Here is a 20,632-nt window from a genome sequence, read left to right on the forward strand (position 1 = left end):
TTTGCTGCCAGCATCAAGCTACCCTATTAATTCCCCCATAATTACCCCTTGTACTGTCTCAGGTGGCTCAAATGAGAGGTATACTTCTTGAAACTAAAAAGTTGACATAGAATTAAACTTTAGTATGATTTTAGGACTAAAGGCTGTTAGCAGTCTTGAGTCCATGGTATTAATAATTTAACTGTTGCAGTGGTTTCTCTTTGGTAATAGTGTGATGGCATTTGGCTAGACTTGTGATTCAGGGGGCGGTGGGGAGTACTGTAAAATACCCTGTCTACTTATGACAGCATTTTTCATGCACATTTCTACTTATTCTTTTAGTGGCTCTTTAAAATCCTCAAATTCTAACTTTAATTATGTCTTTTATTTCCTATTGGTCGAATGGCACACATTCCTACCACATTTCCTGTAATTGACACTGAGTCTTTTTTTTCTTTTCCAAAGTGTTTTAAATGTATAGTGCCGTTGCTGTTATTTTATGTAATATATCATTTGTTTAAATAACACCTCTGAGCTTTTCTTCTCTGGGAAATCTTGCCTAATTCAAACCATCTCATTTTGTTACCTTTAAAGCCTTTGTTCTTAATTTCTATTTTGTTGTCTGTATTTAGGCACTTTTTGAATTACAAAGTCACAACTTAGAAATTTCACTTAAACATAAAGATCATAAAAAATACACTGCTGCTGCAGCTTCTGACTGCAAGATTCCTTTCCACACTCGTTCTGGAGAGCCAGCAGCCTCTTCTGGAATGATGTCTAGAGCTCAGAAGTAATCCAGAGTCAGCTATCATAACTTTCATTCTTTTTAAATTCTAGTTTAGGAGGATATGGGCCCATCCTCTCACTTATTTTCTTTTTTCTTTGATGACTTAATTTATTCTTCCTTCATCAGTCTTTATAACAGATTTCATTGTTTAGTTTGGCTTCCCTAGTGTCTCAGATGGTAAAGAGTCTGCTTGCTATGCAGGAGACCTGCGTTTGATCTCTGGGTTGGGAAGATCCCCTTGAGAAGAAAATGGCAACATACTGCAGTATTTTTGCCTGGAGAATTCCATGGATGGGAAGCCTGGCGGGCTATAATTAATTGGGTCGTGACGAGTTGGACACAACTGAACAACTTAACACTTTTACTTTCATCACTGTTTAGGACTCCCCTTATCCATCCAGTTTCTTTAGGTCTTGCCTAGTACTTTCATAAAACTTTTGTTGTTTTCTGTTCCCTCATTTAAAATCTAGGATGCTTTGGATGGGAGGGGAAGGAGGGGAGTTTAGGGGATACATGTATATTTATGGCTGAGTCCCTTCACTGTTCACCTGAAACTATTAACGACGTTGTAAATCGTCTACACCCCAATACAAAATGTTAAAAGAAAAAATGTAGGATGCTTAAGCCTCTTAATTCTCTTCCTGTCTGTCTGTCTTCTCTTACACAGAACAATATGTTTGTTTTTAAGAATAATGATATTCTAAGGCCATGTTTCTTCATATCCAGAGACTATCTGGATCTTGTACTTAGAAGTTTGAGAACCTGTGTTATATGTGAGTTATTGCCTGGAACCAGCAGAATTATGAACACAAGCACTGACACTGTAGCAGTACTTGATTATGTTATCATCTGTTCGGTTTGGAATTTGTTTCTGTAATCTTCTAAATAGTCACAACAAACTGTGGAAAATTCTGAAAGAGATGGGAATACTAGACCACCTTACCTGCCTCCAGAGAAACCTGTATACAGGTCAAGAAGCAACAGGTAGAACTGGACATGGAACAACAGACTGGTTCAAAATTGGGAAAGGAGTACGTCAAGGTTGTATGTTGTCACCTTGCTTATTTAACTTACATGCAGATTACATTGTGCGAAATATCGGATTGGATGCAGCATAAACCGGAATCAGGATTGCAGGGAGACATACCAATAGCCTCAGATTTGCAGATGATACCACCCTTATGGCTGAAAGTGAGGAAGAACTAAAGAGCTTCTTAATGAAAGTTAAAGAGTGAAAAAGTTGGCTTAAAACTCAACATTGAAAAAACTAAGGTCATAGAATCCGGTCCATCACTTCGTGGCAAATAGATGGGGAAACAATGGAAACAGTGGCAGATGGTGACTGCAGCCATGGAACTAAAAGATGCTTGCTCCTTGGAAGAAAAGCTATAACCAACCTAGACAGCATATTAAAAAACAGAAACATTACTTTGCCGACAAAGGTCCGTGTAGTCAAAGCTATTGTTTTTCCAGTAGTCATGTATGGATGTGAGAGTTGAACCATAAAGAAAGCTGAGTGCCAAAGAATTGATGCTTTTGAACTGTTGTGTTGGAGAAGACTTCTGAGAGTCCCCTGGATTGCAAGGAGATCCAGCCTGTCAATCCTAAAGGGAATCACTCTTGAATATTCATTGGAAGGACTGATGCTGAAGCTGAAACTCCAATACTTTGGCCACCTGATGGCGAAGAACTGACTCACCAGAAAGGACACTGATGCTGAGAAAGATAGAAGGCAGGAGAAGAAGGAGACAACAGAGGGTGAGATGGTTGCATGGCATCACCAACTTCATGGACATGAGTTTGAGCAAGCTCCAGGAGTTGGTGATGGACAGGGAAGCCTGGTGTGCTGCAGTCCATGGGGTTGCAAAGAGTCAGACACGACTGACTGACTGAACTGAACTGATAATTTTAAAAAGATTGTCATTGAATTGATTCGTTTCAGTTCAGTTCAGTCGCTCAGTCGTGTCCGACTCTTTGCGACCCCATGAATCGCAGCATGCCAGGCCTTCCTGTCCATCACCATCTCCCGGAGTTTACTCAAACTCACATCCATCGAGTCAGTGATGCCATCCAGCCATCTCATCCTCTGTCGTCGTCTTTTCCTCCTCCCCCAATCCTTCCCAGCATCACAGTCTTTTCCAATGAGTCAACTCTTCGCATGAGGTGGCCAAAGTACTGGAGTTTCAGCTTTAGCATCAGTCCTTCCAAAGAACACCCAGGGTTGATCTCCTTTAGAATGGACTGGTTAGATCTCCTTGCAGTCCAAGGGACTCTTAATAGTCTTCTCCAACACCACAGTTCAAAAGCATCAATTCTTTGGCACTCAGCTTTGTTCATAGTCCAAGTCTCACATCCATACATGACCACAGGAAAAACCATAGCCTTGACTAGATGGACCTTTGCTGGCAAAGTAGTGTCTCTGCTTTTGAATATGCTATCTAGGTTGGTCATAACTTTTCTTCCAAGGAGTAAGCGCCTTTTAATTTCATGGCTGATTACATAGTATTTAACAATTATTATAAAAGAAGTATAGATTTTTGATAAAACTTTAATGGACTTTCACTCCACCCCCTCAATTCATGAACCCTAGTTTCAGAATCATTCTATGTGTTTGCTGCTTGTTGCAACCATTTAATTATAGGAGGAAAAAGTTGAACAGAAATTCACCGGGTGAAAGATCAGGGCAGCCTATAAAATATTTCTAAAGTGATTTTGCTTTGGGAAATGAAAATTATGTTTTCTGTGTTCCATACTATTAAGAATGTGTTTAGTGGCAGGTCATGGGTTTGGTGAGCAGCACTGGTAATTGTGGAGCACTCTTGTTCTCCACCAGGGGTGATTTTTGCCCTGGAGGGGACATTTGCCAACGTCTTGAGACATATTTGGTTAGTCACATAACCCACTCCAGTATTCTTGCTTGGAAAATTCCATGGACAGAGGAACCTGGCAGGCTTCAATGCATGGGGTCACACAGCGCTGGGTATGACTGAGTACAGCATAGCGCAGCACAGCTGGTGTGTGCACAGCAAGGATGCGGCTAATCGTGATGCGCAGAATAGCCCCCACAGAAAAGTAATTTTTCTGCCCAAAATACCAGTAGTGCTGCTTAGTTCACTCTGTTTAGATTACTTTCAAGAATGTTCAGCTATTATTTAATCTCTTTGACCTTGGATGTTTCTAAGGAAAGGAGCATATGGATGTCATGAGAACTAGCATTAAATATCATGCAGTAGAAAGGAATGGGAGATTTGTTGCATTTTAAAGGCTCTTTTTTACTAGATTTCCCTATTAATCTTGTGTTGTGTGTCCTGCTTTATGTTAGGAGCTATGGTCAATAGAAAAGGTGTCCTCAGAAGTCACCACTTTCCCCCTTTCAACTGGTTATTTTAGTAATCATGATCCTAGATAGCATGATTTTATTTCTATTTCTTGATATCCCCATTCCCTTTTGGGCATTGTCTGTGGATCCCCGCCCCGTAGTTATAGCTATGCAAATATTATTCATCGCTGAGCCAAAGAGTAAAATTGTTGCTTTTCCCTTCCTACCTAGTTCTGTTTTGTGCAAAAAGTGTTTGCTCAAAAGATATGTACTTTCATTAATTGTACTTTACGCTCTTCATCAATTGTCTGAATCATCTAACACAGTCAGACATCCTATTGTTTTAATTCGCCATAAAGAAATTTCTTCTCAAGCCTCGTATTTCTCTCCAGTCTGGATTTCTTGCCTTTTATACTTGGTATAATCCTGAGATCTTGCTTAATCATCAGCCTGAGGTTTGTTACTTTTCTCTCTGGTTTTGATTAGACACCTTTATTATCTTCCTGAGTAAAGCACATGAGAGATAACAGTTTTTTGAGGCTCTGAATGTCTGAAATGTCTTTGTTCTCGCCTTCCACTTTATTGATAATACATCTGGGAGTGTGTGAGAATTTTGAGGGCATTGCTCAAATGTCTGACACTCTGATTACTGAACTTTCGTATGTAACCTTTTAGAATCTTCTTTTTGTTTCTCATGTCCAGAGCTTTCACAGTGGTGTGCTTTGTTTGATGATGCTTGAGCACTTTCACTCTGATTCTTCAGAGTGAAATTTTCTTGAATTACTCTATTTCTTGTTTTTTTCCTATTTGTTTTATGGAGTACTTAGTTTTTGGAGTCAAATGCTCTACCACTGAGCTATAGCCCCTAGTATTTACTTTTTGTATATTGGAAGGTCTGTTTTTTTAATCCTTTGTTGCCTGTTTTTCATTTCTTTGTAGTTATCCTCAATGCTATGAACTATGTGTCCCCCCATATCGTGTTGAAACCTAATACCACACACAATGTGGTGGTATTAAGAAGTGGAGCCTTTGGGAGGTGCTTAGGTCATCAAAGTGGAACCCACATGATTGGGATTAATACTCCTGTGAAAGAGACCCCACAGAGCCTTCCTGGTTCCTTCCACCATGTGTTCAGTTCAGTTGCTTAGTCATGTCTGACTCTTCGTGAACCCATGGACTGCAGCATGCCAGGTTTCCCTGTCCATCACCAACTCCCGGAGTTTACTCAAACTCATGTCCATTGAGCGGTGGTGCCATCAAGCCATCTAACCCTCTGTTGTCCCCTTCTCCCACCTTCAGTCTTTGAGAGATCAGGGTCTTTTCCAATGATTCAGTTCTTCACATCAAGTAGCCAAAGTATTGGAGTTTCAGCTTCAGCCTTCCAATGAACATTCAGGACTGATTTCCTTTAGGATGGACTGGTTGGATCTCCTTGCTGTCCAAGGGACTCAAGAGTCTGCTCCAACACCACAGTTTAAAAGCATCAATTCTTTGATGCTAAGCTTTCCTTATAGTCCAACTCTCATATCCATACATGGCTATTGGAAAAACCATAGCTTTGAGTAGACAGACCTTTGTTGGCAAAGTAATGTCTCTGCTTTTGAATATGCTGTCTAGGTTAGTCATAACTTTTCTTCCAGGGAGCAAGCGTCTTTTAATTTCATGGCTGCAGTCACCATCTACAGTGATTTTGGAGTCCCTCAAAATAAAGTCGGTCACTGTTTCCACTGTTTCCCCATCTATTAGCCATAAAGTGATGGGACCGGATGCCATGATCTTAGTTTTCTGAATGTTGATCTTTAAGTGAACTTTTTCACTGTCCTCTTCCACTTTCATCAAGAGGCTCTTTAGTTATTTTTCACTTTCTGCCATAGGGTGCTGTCATCTGTGTGTCTGAGGTTATTGATATTTCTCCCAACCATCTTGATTCCAGCTTGTGCTTCATCCTGCCCAGTGTTTCTCATGATGTATTCTGCATATAAGTTAAATAAGCATGGTGACAGTATACAGCCTTGACATACCCCTTTCTGTATTTGGAACTAGTCTTATTCCATGTTCAGTTCTAACTATTGCTTCCAGACCTGCATACAGATTTCTCAAGAGGCAGGTCAGGTGGTCTGATATTCCCATCTCTTAAGAATTTTCCACAGTTTATTGTGATCCACACAGTTTAAAGGCTTTGGCATAGTCAGTAAAGCTGAAATAGATGTTTTTCTGGAACCTTCTTGCTTTTTCGATGATCCAGAGGATGTTGGCAGTTTGATCTCTGATTCCTCTGCCTTGTCTAACTCCAGCTTGGATATCTGGAAGTTCACTGTTCACGTACTGTTGAAGCCTGGCTTGGAGAATTTTGAGCATTACTTCACTAGTGTCTGAAATGAGTGCAAATTGTGTGGTAGTTTGAGCATTCTTTGGCATTGCCTTTCTTAGGGATTGGAATGAAAACTGACCTTTTCCAGTCCTGTGGCCACTGCTGAGTTTTCCAAATTTGCTGGCATATTGAGTGCAGCACTTTCACAGCATCATCCTTTAGGATTTGAAATAGCTCAGCTGGAATTCCATTATCTCCACTAGCTTTGTTCGTAGTGTTGCTTCCTAAGGCCCACTTCACTTCGCATTCGAGGATGTCTGGCTCTAGGTGAGTAATCATACCACTGTGATTATCTGAGTCATGATCTTTTTTTGCATAGTTCTTCTGTGTATTTGTGCCACCTCTTCTTAATATGTTCTGCTTCTGTTAGGTCCATACCATTTGTGTCCTTTATTGTGCCCATCTTTGCATGAAATGTTCCCTTGGTATCTCCAATTTTCTTGAAGAGATCTCTAGTCTTTCTCATTCTGTTGTTTTCCTCTATTTCTTTGCATTGATCGCTGAGCAAGGCTTTCTTATCTCTCCTTGCTATTCTTTGGAACTCTGCATTCAGATGGATATATCTTTCCTGTTCTCCTTTGCCTTTGCTTCTCCACCATGTGAGGTTAAAAGAAGGCAGTCTACGAAGTAGGTCCTTACCAGATGCTGAGTCTGCTGGTTCCCTGATTTTGAACTTCCCAGAGTTGAGAACCATGAGAAATAAAATTTGTTGTTCATGGGTCACCCAATAAATGGTATTTTGGTTATAGCAGCTGAATGGAGTTAAAAAACTCTGAATTTAATTTTTTTTTTCCCTGCTGTAATGTTTTTAATTTCTACTGTTTCCCTCCCGCGCCCCCCCCCCCCCCCCCCCCAATACCTCACTCTCTCTTTTTTTTGGGATATCTCTTTTTAAATAAAAGTAAAATTTCCTGGTTTTGTTTCAGGGTTGCACTATTTTATCTCTAAGGATAATAAGGATAATAATAGTTCTTTTGAAATTTTCTTTCCCTACATAGTGTCTTTCCTCCAACTTGCCTTTTTATTTTCTTTGGTTTCTATCTTCTGTGTTAGAGGATTACTTCAGGTATCTGAGAATCCTTTGTTGCCTAAGGGACCAAAAGCCGACTTGAATTTTTGAGCAGGACTCTTCTGCTGTGCATGTCAATGTCAGGTGATCTGACTTGGTTTTTGTGTTGGAGAACTCGTGGTGTCAGTTATTTAGCTCCTTTCTCTTGGAAAGATTATATTCTGTAGATAAAATTCATCTGCTTGAGGTTTGAGATTTGACTGCATGTTAAATAGGGGAAGAAGTCTGGAATTGTCATGTATTCACTTAATGCCCCTCTATCCAGTACTGAACCCACCCTTTCAAAAAACCTGTCCTGGAGATTTTTTGGTTTGCCCCTTTCAAAGAAAATCTTCATTATTACCCAAGGTGGGGGGAGGGTTAGTTATCCTGATCTGTACATTAGGGCAGGGCTTTGGGCTGTCTGATGGCTCAATTCTCCACATTTCAGCCTGTGTTTATCCTCACTTTCAAAGATGATTGATAAATCAAGTTGATTTTGGCTTTCTTCACTGCTGGTAGCTCAGATGGTAAAGGATCTGCTTGCAGTGCAGGAGACCTCAGTTTGATCCCACTTTCAAGAAGATCCCCTGGAGAAGGGAATGGCAACCCACTCCAGTATTCTTGCGTAGAGAGTTCCATGGGCAGAGAAGCCTGGTGGGCCATAGTCCATGGGGTAGCAAAGAGTCCGACATGACTGAGTGACTCAAGCTTCACACTTCACTGCTGGTTTTATTTTTCTCGTGTTTGCCAAGAAATTGCTTGTCTTTCTGTTGCCTAGTTTTCCTAATTTTGTTGTATTATTTTTGCAACAACTAGTTTTCTTCTTCCTTAAGGTTCATAGTTCTCTTTAAAAAATTTTTTTTTCACTTTAATTATTGAAATAAAATTTCAGGAGGGAATTAAAGGTTGTTGCATGTGTTCAGTTGGCCACCTTTATCCCAGGAGTAAACTTAAATTCATCTGTTAATTATTACTGTATAATGATACTGGAGTCCAGCTATGTCATAGATTCAATAGGGCCTTCATAGTGAAGAAAGCAGCAAATTTAATCATCATTTATAATGTTATGTGTAGAGATATTTAGAGATCTGTAACTTTAGTTTACAAATTATGTTCTCATTTGTAAGATGGTAAAATATCAAATAGTTGCATGTTTTTCTCATCTTGTTAGATTACTTTTTTCCAGGAGAATGAATATATGCTTCAAGTGCTTAGCACTACTGCAAATCCAATCTCCAGCCACAAGTTATAGTTCATTGTTCATTTCCAGGCCAAAGGGAGGATGTCCTAAGGAACTTTACAGAGTCATCTACTAAAATCCTTCATTTTTCAGATGATAAACTCAGTGTCCAGAGTGATCTACTTGCTCCTAGTTCTCTGGAGTGTTCAGTGAAACTGTTTGGTACCCAAATCTACTCTAAAGTTTATGATAAACTATTATAGCAGTTCTCAAATTTTTTCGCATCAGGACTACTTTATATTCTTAAAGAATCCACCTGCCAATGCAAGAGACGAGTTCGATCCTGGGTCAGAAACAGTCCCCTAGAGAAAGGAATGGCTATTCACTGTAGTACTTTTGCATGGAAAATCCATGGACAGAGGAATCTGGTGGGTTGCAGTCAGTCCACAAGGTTGCAAAGAGCTGGACATGACTGAGCATGCAAGCACATGTGCTTTTTTTAAAAAGTATTGTTTATGTGTGCAATAAGTATATTGATGTTTACTAGAATCTGAAACAAATTTTTAAAATATTTATTTGAAAATGATAATAAACCCTTTGCATGTTGGCATAACATTTTTAAAATGAAAAATGTATTTTTCAAAACAAAGGACAACTTGGAAGAGTGGCGTTATTTTATACTTTTCAAAATCTCTGATGTAGGCATAATAGAGGGCACCTGAATTCCATCCCAGCTTCTCATTCAATTTGTTGCCACATGTTGTTTTGGTTGAAACATTAGAAGTAAATCTGGCCTCACAAAACATGTAGTTAAAAGATTGGGGAACTTTTTAGGTAATTTGCTGCTACACCAAAACTTTTAACAGGTGATAGTTTCTTAAAGATTAGTTTGCAGTGTGGAATCTGAAAGCCTATCAGTGTACCTTTCATGCTCTGTTACATAGGGTATATTGGTCTGTCTAGAACTTTGGATCTTTTATCCATGCCTGATTGATGGCTCAGACGGTAACATGTCTGCCTACACTGCGGGAGACCCAGGTTCGATCCCTGGGTCAGGAAGATCCTCTGGAGTAGGAAATGGCACCCTGCTCCAGTACTCTTGCCTGGAAAATCCCATGGACGGGAGCCTGGTAGGCTACAGTCCATGGGGTCGCAAAGAGTCGGACAAGACTGAGCGACTTCAGCTGCACCTCAGTTTTGTGACATGCATTATCATCTGCAAAATATTGGTTTAGTTAAGCACATCTTCCAGGTATTGAGACACTTCATTCAGTTCAGTTGCTCAGTCGTGTCTGACTCTTGTGATCCCATGAATCGTAGCAAGCCAGGCCTCCCTGTCCATCACCAACTCCCGGAGTTCACTCAGACTCAACGTCCATCAAGTCCGTGATGCCATCCATCCAGCCATCTCATTCTCTGTCGTCCCCTTCTCCTGCCCCCAGTCCCTCCCAGCAAAAGAGTCTTTTCCAATGAGTCAACTCTTCGCATGATGTGGCCAAATACTGGAGCTTCAGCTTTAGCATCATTCCTTCCAAAGAAATCCCAGGGCTGATCTCCTTCAGAATGGACTGGTTGGATGTCTTTGATCCAGCTCCGAGAGTCTTCTCCAACACCACAGTTCAAAAGCATCAATTCTTCGGCGCTCTGCCTTCTTCACAGTCCAACTCTCACATCCTTACATGACCACAGGAAAAACCATAGCCTTGACTAGATGGACCTTAGTCGGCAAAGTAATGTCTCTGCTTTTGAATATGCTTTCTAGGTTGGTCATAACTTTTCTTCCAAGGAGTAAGTGTCTTTTAATTTCATGGCTGCTGTCACCATCTGCAGTGATGTTGGAGCCCCAAAAAATAAAGTCTGACACTGTTTCCAGTGTTTTCCCATCTATTTCCCATGAAGCGATGGGACCGGATGCCATGATCTTCGTTTTCTGAATGTTGAGCTTTAAGCCAACTTTTTCACTCTCCTCTTTTACTTTCATCAAGAGGCTTTTGAGTTCCTCTTCTCTTTCTGCCATAAGGGTGATGTCATCTGCATATCTGAGGTTATTGAGATTTCTCCCGGCAATCTTGATTCCAGCTTGTGTTTCTTTCAGTCCAGCGTTTCTCATGATGTACTCTGCATATAAGTTAAATAAGCAGAGTGACAATATACAGCCTTGACATACTCCTTTTCCTATTTGGAACCAGTCTGCTGTTCCATGTCCAGTTCTAACTGTCGCTTCCTGACCAGCATACAGATTTCTCAGGAGGCAGGTCAGGTGGTCTGGTATTCCCATCGCTCTCAGAATTTTCCACAGTTTATTGTGATCCACACAGTCAAAGGCTTTGGCATAGTGAATAAAGCAGAAATTGATGTTTTTTTGGAACTCTCTTGCTTTTTCCATGATCCAGCAGATGTTGGCAATTTGATCTCTGGTTCCTCTGCCTTTTCTAAAACTAGCTTGATCATCAGGAAGTTCACAGTGTTTCTTGACTTCCTACTTTTGCATTCCAGTCCCCTATAATGAAAAGGACATCTTTTTTTGGGTGATAGTTCTAAAAGGTCTTGTAGGTCTTCATAAAACCACTCAACTTTAGCTTCTTCTGTGTTACTAGTGGGGCATAGACTTGGATTACCGTGATATTGAATGGTTTCCCTTGGAGATGAACAGAGATCATTCTGTCGTTTTTGAGATTGCATCCAAGTACTGTATTTCAGACTCTTTTGTTGACCATGATGGCTACTCCATTTCTTCTGAGGGATTCCTGCCCGCAGTAGTAGATATAATGGTCATCTGAGTTAAATTCACCCATTCCAGTCCATTTTAGTTCGCTGATTCCTAGAATGTCGACGTTCACCCTTGCCATCTCTTGTTTGACCACTTCCAATTTGCCTTGATTCATGGACCTGACATTCCAGGTTCCTATGCAATATTGCTCTTTACAGCATCAGACCTTGCTTCTATCACCAGTCACATCCACAGCTGGGTATTGTTTTTGCTTTGGCTCCATCCCTTCATTCTTTCTGGAGTTATTTCTCCACTGATCTCCAGTAGCATGTTGGGCACCTGCTGACCTGGGGAGTTCCTCTTTCAGTATCCTATCATTTTACCTTTCATACTGTTCATGGGGTTCTCAAGGCAAGAATACTGAAGTGGTTTGCCATTCCCTTCTCCAGTGGACCACGTTCTGTCAGACCTCTCCACCATGACCTGCCCGTCGGGGTTGCCCCACAGGCATGGCTTAGTTTCATTGAGTTAGAAAAGGCTGTGGTCCTCGTGTGATTAGATTGACTAGTTTTCTGTGAGTAAGGTTTCAATGTGTCTCCCCTCTGATGCCCTCTTGCAAAACCTACCGTCTTACTTGGGTTTCTCTTACCTTGGGCTTGGGGTATCTCTTCAAGGCTGCTCCAGCAAAGCGCAGCTGCTGCTCCTTACCTTGGATGAGGGGTATCTCCTTACCGCTGCCCTTCCTGAGCTTCAACGTGGGATAGTTCCTCGAGGCCCTCCTGTGCCCCCACAACCACCACTCCTTGGACGTGGTGTGGCTCTTCCCGGGCGCTGCCCCTGGCCTCGGAAGCGAGGTGACTCCTCCCGGCTGTCCCCGCCAATCTCAGACGCGGAGTAGCCCCTAAAAAACAAATTTGTTAATAATATCACCACCAGTATAATCAGGAAAGCCTTTATACGTATGGGGACACTGTCTGGTTCACAGTGGCCGATATGTGTTTTCCAGGGTTCTGATTTTTTTTTTTTTTTGAAATTTCAAATTTTGTCATTGGCGATAAACCTTGTAGGTTATTTTCTTAAAGCAACAAACTTACTTTTTTTTAAAAAACTGCTATATTGTCAAGTTCAAATGACTATAAATTGTCATGTTCTTTCCAGTAAAAATGATGTTCCATGATGATTGTGTAAGAGCTTTTCTTTGAGACAACCTCTTACTTTGGTAAGCAGAGGAAGTGTTTACATATGCTTCCTGTTTATCAAATAGAATATTAAAAAGGTGTACTCAGAGACTGAAATTTAATTAGGTATATCAGGACCAGCCCTAGAATGAAATGACTGAGGCACATAGGGTACAAAACTTAAGAAGGTACTCTCTGAAAGTCCCTTGTTAAATTTTGCACCCTACAACATGCCTCACTTGCACTTTGGTCCTTGCCCTGAGATTAATAACTTTTACTGTCTCCATCAAAGACTTCTTGAGTGAAAGTGCATGAAAATGAAGAATATGCTGTTTTGCTAGGGACCACTGTCTTGATTTGTACTGAAACCACAGTTCTGCCCTTTTCCTCTTTACACTGTTGTTTTTGCATCATCATTAGAAATGTCAACACAATGAAAAAAAACGTTTAGTATTATTACAAAAGTAACTTTAACATTGGGCTTCCCTGGTGGTTCAGTGATAAAGAATCTGCTTGCCAATGCAGGAGACGTGGCTTTGATTCCTGGGTCAGGAAGATCCCCAGAGAGGGAAATGACAACCCACACCAGTTTCCTTGCCTGAAAAATTCCATGGGCAGAGGAGCCTGGTGGCTTGCAGTCCAGGGGGTCACAAAAGCATCAGACATGACTTCAAGACTAAACAAAAACAACAACTTTAATGTCACAGACTCCTGGGTTCTCAGACCATCTTTGAGAACTGTTGTATGTTCTGCTTTATTGTAATATTTTGATTAATGTTTCTCATTGATTTATTTGTTTTGGTACATGAAAGTGTTAGTTGCTCAGTTGTGGTCAACTCTGTGATCCCCCACGGACTATAGCCCACCAGGTTCCTCTGGCCATGGGGTTTTCCAGGCAAGAATACTGGAGTGGGTTGCCATTTCCTTCTCCAGGGGATTTTTCCAACCCAGGGATTAAACCTGCGTCTCCTGTGTCTCCTGCATTGCAGACAGATTCTTTACCCAAGTGAGCCATTGGGGAAGGTACATGAAACTTTTAAAAACCAAATGTTACTGAACTTATAATAAGCCAGGGGGCTTAGTAAAATTCTGAAAACTGCTTCTTTATGTTTTCCACAGGATTTGACTGTCAACATTTAAGCTACTTAGAAATGATACTGTGGTAGTTCTCATCTTCCTTGCACACTGAAATCATCTGGAGTCCTTTAAAACCACTGTGTAGGTCCCACTCTTAGAATTTAATTAGTTTGGGATGCTGATTGAACATTAGGATTTTCAAAAGCTCTCTAATTTATACTGATATGCAGCCAAGGTTGAGAATAGCTGGTTTACAGGGGATAAACATTCTTGATCAGCTGTTTACTCGAGTGCTTTCTACCTTATTTAAATCAAGTGTAATTTTAAAAAATGGTTTTTGAACTTCCCTGGTAGTCCAGTGGTTAAGACTCTGCAGTTACACTGCGAAGGGTGCGGGTTTGATCTGTGGTTGTAGGACTGAGATCACCCAGTAAGCCATGCAGAGCAGCCCAAAAAAAAAATAGTCTTGACATTGTTCCTGGGACAAAGAGAGATTAGATTATGATGCCAAGTGGTTTAAAAACAACTTGAAAAATAGCCTAAAGTTCTGTGGAAAAGTTTATGTAAGGATAAATATGTTAGCAATTTTTTTTAATGAGCCTGATAATTCTCATTGTATTATTGTGGCCTGTGATGGGTGGATCACTTACTAAGTTCTCAGAAGTTCAATTTATAGTTACTATTTAAATATTCACTGCATAGAAGACGTTATATTAGTAATTGAGTAGAATAATATGACCATTTCTTAGAAAATGAAGTATAAAGGACTCTTAAGCACATTTTCCAGATGCTAATATTTCATTTCATTTTTTTCTCAGAATTAACAGTTAAATATAAATATGGTATTATTCAAAAGATTTTTCTTTTTGTTTCTTTTAGAATTAAAGTTGGGAGAACTGCTTCATGATAAGCTGTAAGTATTTGTATCCTTTGAAGTAGCGTAGTGTAATATTTCTACTTTGGCTTGTGTGCAGTAGTATTCCTTGAAGTCTGAGTAAATTTACCTTTCAAAGCTGTAAGTATAACACTGATTATGTATTTTTTAACCTTGGTGAGCTCTTTTGAGACAGCTGACTTTTTTTTTTTTTTAGTTGTGATGGGAAGTGGTTGTACCTACTGAAACTGTGACTTCTCGTCCTTTCCTTGAGAGTAGATGTACAGGATGTGAAATTTATTGAGAAAAGCTATTGGTTGCATTCACAACAAATTGTGGAAAATTCTTAAAGAGATGGGAATACCAGAATACGTACCTGCCTTCTGAGAAATCTGAATGCAGATCAAGAAGCAACAGTTAGAACTGGACATGGAGCAACAGACTGCTTCCAAATTGGAAAAGAGTACGTCAAGGCTGTATATTGTCACCCTGCTTATTTAATTTATATACCATGTACATCATGGGAAATGCTGGACTGGATGAAGCACAAGCTGAAATCAAGACTGCCGGGAGAAATATCAATAACCTTAGATACGCAGATGACACCACTCTTCTGGCAGAAAGCAAAAAAGAACTAAAGAGCCTCTTGATGAAAGTGAAAGAGAGTGAAAAAGTTGGCTTAAAGCTCAACATTCAGAAAACGAAGATCGTGGCATCTGGTCCCATCACTTCTTGGGAAATAGATGGGAAAACAGTGGAAACAGTGTCAGACTTTATTTTTGGGGCTCTAAAATCACTGCAGATGGTGACTGCAGCCATGAAATTAAAAGACACTTACTCCTTGGAAGTAAAGTTATGACCAACTTAGATAGCATATTGAAAAGCAGAGACATTACTTTGCCAACAAAGGTCCATCTAGTTAAGGCTATGGTTTTTCCAGTGGTCATGTATGGATGTAAGAGTTGGACTGTGAAGAAAGCTGAGCGCTGAAGAATGGATGCTTTTGAACTGTGGTGTTGGAGCAGACTCTAGAGAGTCCTTTGGATAGCAAGGAGATCCAACAAGTCCATCCTAAAGGAAATCAGTCCTGAATAGTCATTGGAAGGACTGATGCTGAAGCTGAAACTCCAATACTTGGCCACCTGATGCGAAGAACTGATTCATTTGAAAAGACCCTGATGCTGGGAAAGATTGAAGATGGTAGGAGAAGGGGATGTTAGAGGACGAGATGGTTGGATGGTATCACTGACTCAGTGGACATGAGTTTGAGTAAACTCTGGGAGTTGGTGATGGACCGGGAGACCTGGCATGCTGCAGTCCCTGGGGTTGCAAAGAGTCAGACACAAAGTGACTGAATTGAACTGATTGGTTGCATGTTACATGTGACAGGCTGGTTGATGACCAGAAACAGATGAGTACATGCCTAGATGAAAGTTGATTGAGAATCCCTAGGTAAATGAAAGGAAATGCTTAATTATATGTATACTCCCATAGCCACTGTTTCATACTGCTATGGCCAGACTCAATTTTCAAGGTTGGAGGTATGAAATTTTAAACTAGTAAGTGGACCAAATTGGACATTTTTTAGGAGAAGTAGAATTTGAAATTTAGTTCTTCTAAGACTTTAGTGATATCAGTGTCATCTGAAAGAGTTTTTAAAACATAGGTTGCTGTGACCCACCCCCAGAGTTCCTTATTTAGTAGGTCTGGTGTGGGATCACAGAAGTTGCGTTTCTGACAAGTTCCCAGGTGAGATTGATGTGCTGATCTAGGGACCACACTTTGAGAACATCATAATTTGATGTCACTGGCAGTTATGTCACTGTGCTTTGCTGGAGCAGCCATGAAGAGATACCCCACGCCCAAGGTAAGAGAAACCTAAGTAAGATGGTAGGTGTTGCAAGAGTGCATCAGAGGGCAGACACACTGAAACCATACTCACAGAAAACTAGTCAATCTAATCACACTAGGACCACAACCTTGCCTAACTCAATGAAACCAAGCCATGCCTGCGGGGCAACCCAAGACGGGCGGGTCATGGTGGAGAGGTCTGACAGAGTGTGGTCTATTGGAGAAGGGAATGGCAAGCCACTTCAGTATTCTTGCCTTGAGAACCCCATGAACAGTATGAAAAGGCAAAATGATAGGATACTGAAAGAGGAACTCCCCAGGTCAGCAGGTGCCCAATATGATACTGGAGATCAGTGGAGAAATAACTCCAGAAAGTTGTGGATATGACTGGTGATAGAAGGAAGATCCGATGCTGTAAAGAGCAATATTGCATAGGAACCTGGAATGTCAGGTCCATAAGGGTGAACGTCGACAGTCTAGGAATCAGCGAACTAAAATGGACTGGAATGGGTGAATTTAACCAGATGACCATTATATCTACTACTGCGGGAAGGAATCCCCCAGAAGAAATGGAGTAGCCATCATGATCAACAAAAGAGTCTGAAATGCAGTACTTGGACGCAATCTCAAAAACGACAGAATGATCTCTGTTCATCTCCAAGGGAAACCATTCAATATCACGGTAATCCAAGTCTATGCCCCAACTAGTAACACAGAAGAAGCTGAAGTTGAATGGTTTTATGAAGACCTACAAGACCTTTTAGAACTATCACCCAAAAAAAGATGTCCTTTTCATTATAGGGGACTGGAATGCAAAAGTAGGAAGTCAAGAAACACCTGGACTAACAGGCAAATTTGGCCTTGGAATGTGGAATGAAGCAGGGCAAAGAGTAATAGAGTTTTGCCAAGAAAATGCACTGGTCATAGCAATCACCCTCTTCCAACAACACAAGAGAAGACTCTACACGTGGACATCACCAGATGGTCAACACCGAAATCAGATTGATTATATTCTTTGCAGCCAAAGATGGAGAAGCTCTATACAGTCAACAAAAACAAGACCAGGAGCTGACTGTGGCTCAGATCATGAACTCCTTATTACCAAGTTCAGACTTAAATTGAAGAAAGTAGGGAAAACTGCTAGACCATTCAGGTATGACTGAAATCAAATCCGTTATGATTATACAGTGGAAGTGAGAAATAAATTTAAGGGCCTAGATCTGATAGATAGAGTGCCTGATAAACAATGGAATGACGTTTGTGACATTGTACAGGAGACAGGGATCAAGACCTTCCCCATGGAAAAGAAATGCAAAAAAGCAAAATGGCTCTCTGGGGAGGCCTTACAATTAGCTGTGAAAAGAGAGGCGAAAAAAAAAAAAAGGCGAAAAGCAAAGGAGAAAAGGAAAAATATAAGCATCTGAATGCAGAGTTTCAAAGAATAGCAAGAAGAGATAAGAAAGCCTTCTTTGGCAATCAATGCAAAGAAATAGAGGAAAAGAACAGAATGGGAAAATTAATTTTCTTCAGGAAAATTAGAAATACCAAGGGAACATTTCATGCAAAGATGGGCTCGATAAAGGACAGAAATGGTATGGACCTAAGAGAAGCAGAAGATATTAAGAAGAGGTGGCAAGAATACACGGAATAATGGTACAAAAAAGATCTTCATGACCCAGATAATCATGATGATGTGATCACTCATCTAGAGCCAGACATCTTGCAAAGTGAAGTCAAGTGGGCCTTAGAAAGCATCACTACAAACAAAGCTAGTGGAGGTGATGGAATTCCAGTTGAGCTGTTTCAAATCCTGAAAGATGATGCTGTGAAAGTGCTGCATTCAATATGCCAGCAAATTTGGAAAACTCAGCAGTGGCCACAGGACTGGAAAAGGTCAGTTTTCATTCCAACTCCAAAGAAAGGCAATACCAAAGAATGCTCAAACTACCACACAATTCCACTCATCTCACATGCTAGTAAAGTGATGCTCAAAATTCTTCAAGCTAGGCTTTAGCAATACGTGAACCGTGAACTTCCTGATGTTCAAGCTGGTTTTAGAAAAGGCAGAAGAACCAGAGATCAAATTGCCCGCATCCGCTGGATCATGGAAAAAGCAAGAGAGTTCCAAAAAAACATCAATTTCTGCTTTATTGACTATGCCAAAGCCTTTGACTGTGTGGATCACAAGAAACTGTGGAAAATTCTGAAACAGATGGGAATGCCAGACCACCTAACCTGCCTCTTGAGAAATCTGTATGCAGGTCAGGAAGCGACAGTTAGAACTGGACATGGAACAGCAGACTGGTTCCAAATAGGAAAAGGAGTATGTCAAGGCTGTATATTGTCACCGTGCTTATTTAACTTATATGCAGAGTACATCATGAGAAACACTGGGCTGGAAGAAGCACAAGCTGGAATCAAGATTGCCAGGGAAATCTCAATAACATCAGGTATGCAGATGACACCACCCTTATGGCAGAAAGTGAAGAGGAACTAAAAAGCTTCTTGATGAAAGTAAAAGAGGAGAGTGAAAAAGTTGGCTTAAAGCTCAACATTCAGAAAATGAAGATCATAGCATCCTGTCCCATCGCTTCATGGGAAATAGATGGGGAAACAGTGGAAACAGTGTCAGACTTTATTTTGGGGGGCTCCAAAATCACTATAGATGGTGACTGCAGCCATGAAATTAAAAGATGCTTACTCCTTGGAAGAAAAGTTATGACCAACCTAGATAGTATATTCAAAAGCAGAGACATTACTTTGCCAACTAAGGTCCATCTAGTCAAGGCTATGGTTTTTCCAGTGGTCATGTATGGATGTGAGAGTTGGACTGTGAAGAAGGCTGAATGCCGAAGAATTGATGCTTTTGAACTGTGGTGTTGGAGAAGACTCTTGAGAGTCCCTTGGACTGCAAAGAGATCCAACCAGTCCATTCTGAAGGAGATCAGTCCTGGGTGTTCTTTGGAAGGAATGATGCTAAAGCTGAAACTCCAGTACTTCGGCCACCCCATGCGAAGAGTTGACTCATTGGAAAAGACTCTGATGCTGGGAGGGATTGGGGGCAGGAGGAGAAGGGGATGACAGAGGATGAGATGGCTGGATGGCATCATGGACTTGATGGCCGTGAGTCTGAGTGAACTCCCGGAGATGGTGATCAACAGGGAGGCGTAGCGTGCTGCGATTCATGGGATCGCAAGAGTTGGACATGACTGAGCAACTGAACTGAACTGGCCGTTATAGAAAGGATGTAATGAAATCAGACCATCAGCTAGTGCAGGAAGGAATGTGACTGAAGGATCACAAAAGGAACATAATCCTTTTCGTTTCCCCAGGGTTTTAGTCATTGAGCCCAGGGATCATGATTTACCAGCAGCCTGCCATGACCATCTCTTAAAATTGTATCCTTTTAATCCATATCGTCTTTTAACTGTCACTTCCACCCCCTAGCATGTACAGTCTTCTAGCCTTCTATGTAATCTACCTGTGTAATTTACTTCCTTGTTGTCTGTTTCCTTCTGCTAGAATGTGAGCTCCAGGAAGTGGTCAGATTTGTTTTCCTCCCTCATGTATCTCAAGTGCCTAGAACAGTACCTTGCAGGTAGTAGTAGGCACTGAGCATTTGTTGAATGAATGGAATAGTCAACTTGTTGCTGTTATAGTTTCTATGGCAGTGTTACTAATTAGACAAATATCTTATTGATCTAGGGTTTTAATTGAGCCCATAACAACTTTTCTTTAGTTGTTTTCATATAGTAATAAATGGATACTTTGTATTTTAACAGATTTAAACATTAGGGATGAAGTAAAAGTTCCCATGATACCGTTTCCCCTGCACAGTCTTTGTTCCTTGTCTGGAGATAGTCATTGTTAGAAAACTAGTTAGTTGTAGATGGGGATATACGGAGCAGTATTCAACTATGCAGTTAAGCAGTATTCAACTATGCAGTTTTGTGTAAATTGCTCGAGCATCTCCTAGGGTGTTTGGAGCCAGTCCACTGTGGATAGAAGGGGTTGACTGTATTGTACTGCAGATTTCTTTCCCATTCACTATATCCTGTATTCTCTCCATTTTAGTATGTAATAGTTCCACCTTGTTCATTTTTAAATTGCTTTTTATTTTATAAAATGACTATCATAATTTGTTCTATGGTATCCCTATTGATAGACTTTCAAATTGCAGCATTTATTGGTAGCATGGGAAAATTGAGAAATTAAGTGTAAATTTAATTTATACAACCGCTTTATACATATACAT

The 20,632-nt window shown here is 40.6% G+C and overlaps 1 protein-coding gene across 2 annotated transcripts in view; it reads left to right on the forward strand.

The window, feature by feature from the left end:
• Window positions 1-20,632, forward strand: part of NAA35 (N-alpha-acetyltransferase 35, NatC auxiliary subunit) — a 102,123-nt gene that overhangs the window by 2,882 nt on the left and 78,609 nt on the right. For both annotated transcript variants that reach the window (XM_052644874.1, XM_052644873.1), the window contains exon 3: window positions 14,532-14,565. In XM_052644874.1, the coding sequence (XP_052500834.1) occupies window positions 14,532-14,565 (34 nt within the window). The remainder of the gene's footprint in view (window positions 1-14,531; window positions 14,566-20,632) is intronic.

The sequence above is a fragment of the Budorcas taxicolor genome, chromosome 8, assembly GCF_023091745.1.
Source record: "Budorcas taxicolor isolate Tak-1 chromosome 8, Takin1.1, whole genome shotgun sequence".
NCBI lineage: Eukaryota > Metazoa > Chordata > Mammalia > Artiodactyla > Bovidae > Budorcas > Budorcas taxicolor.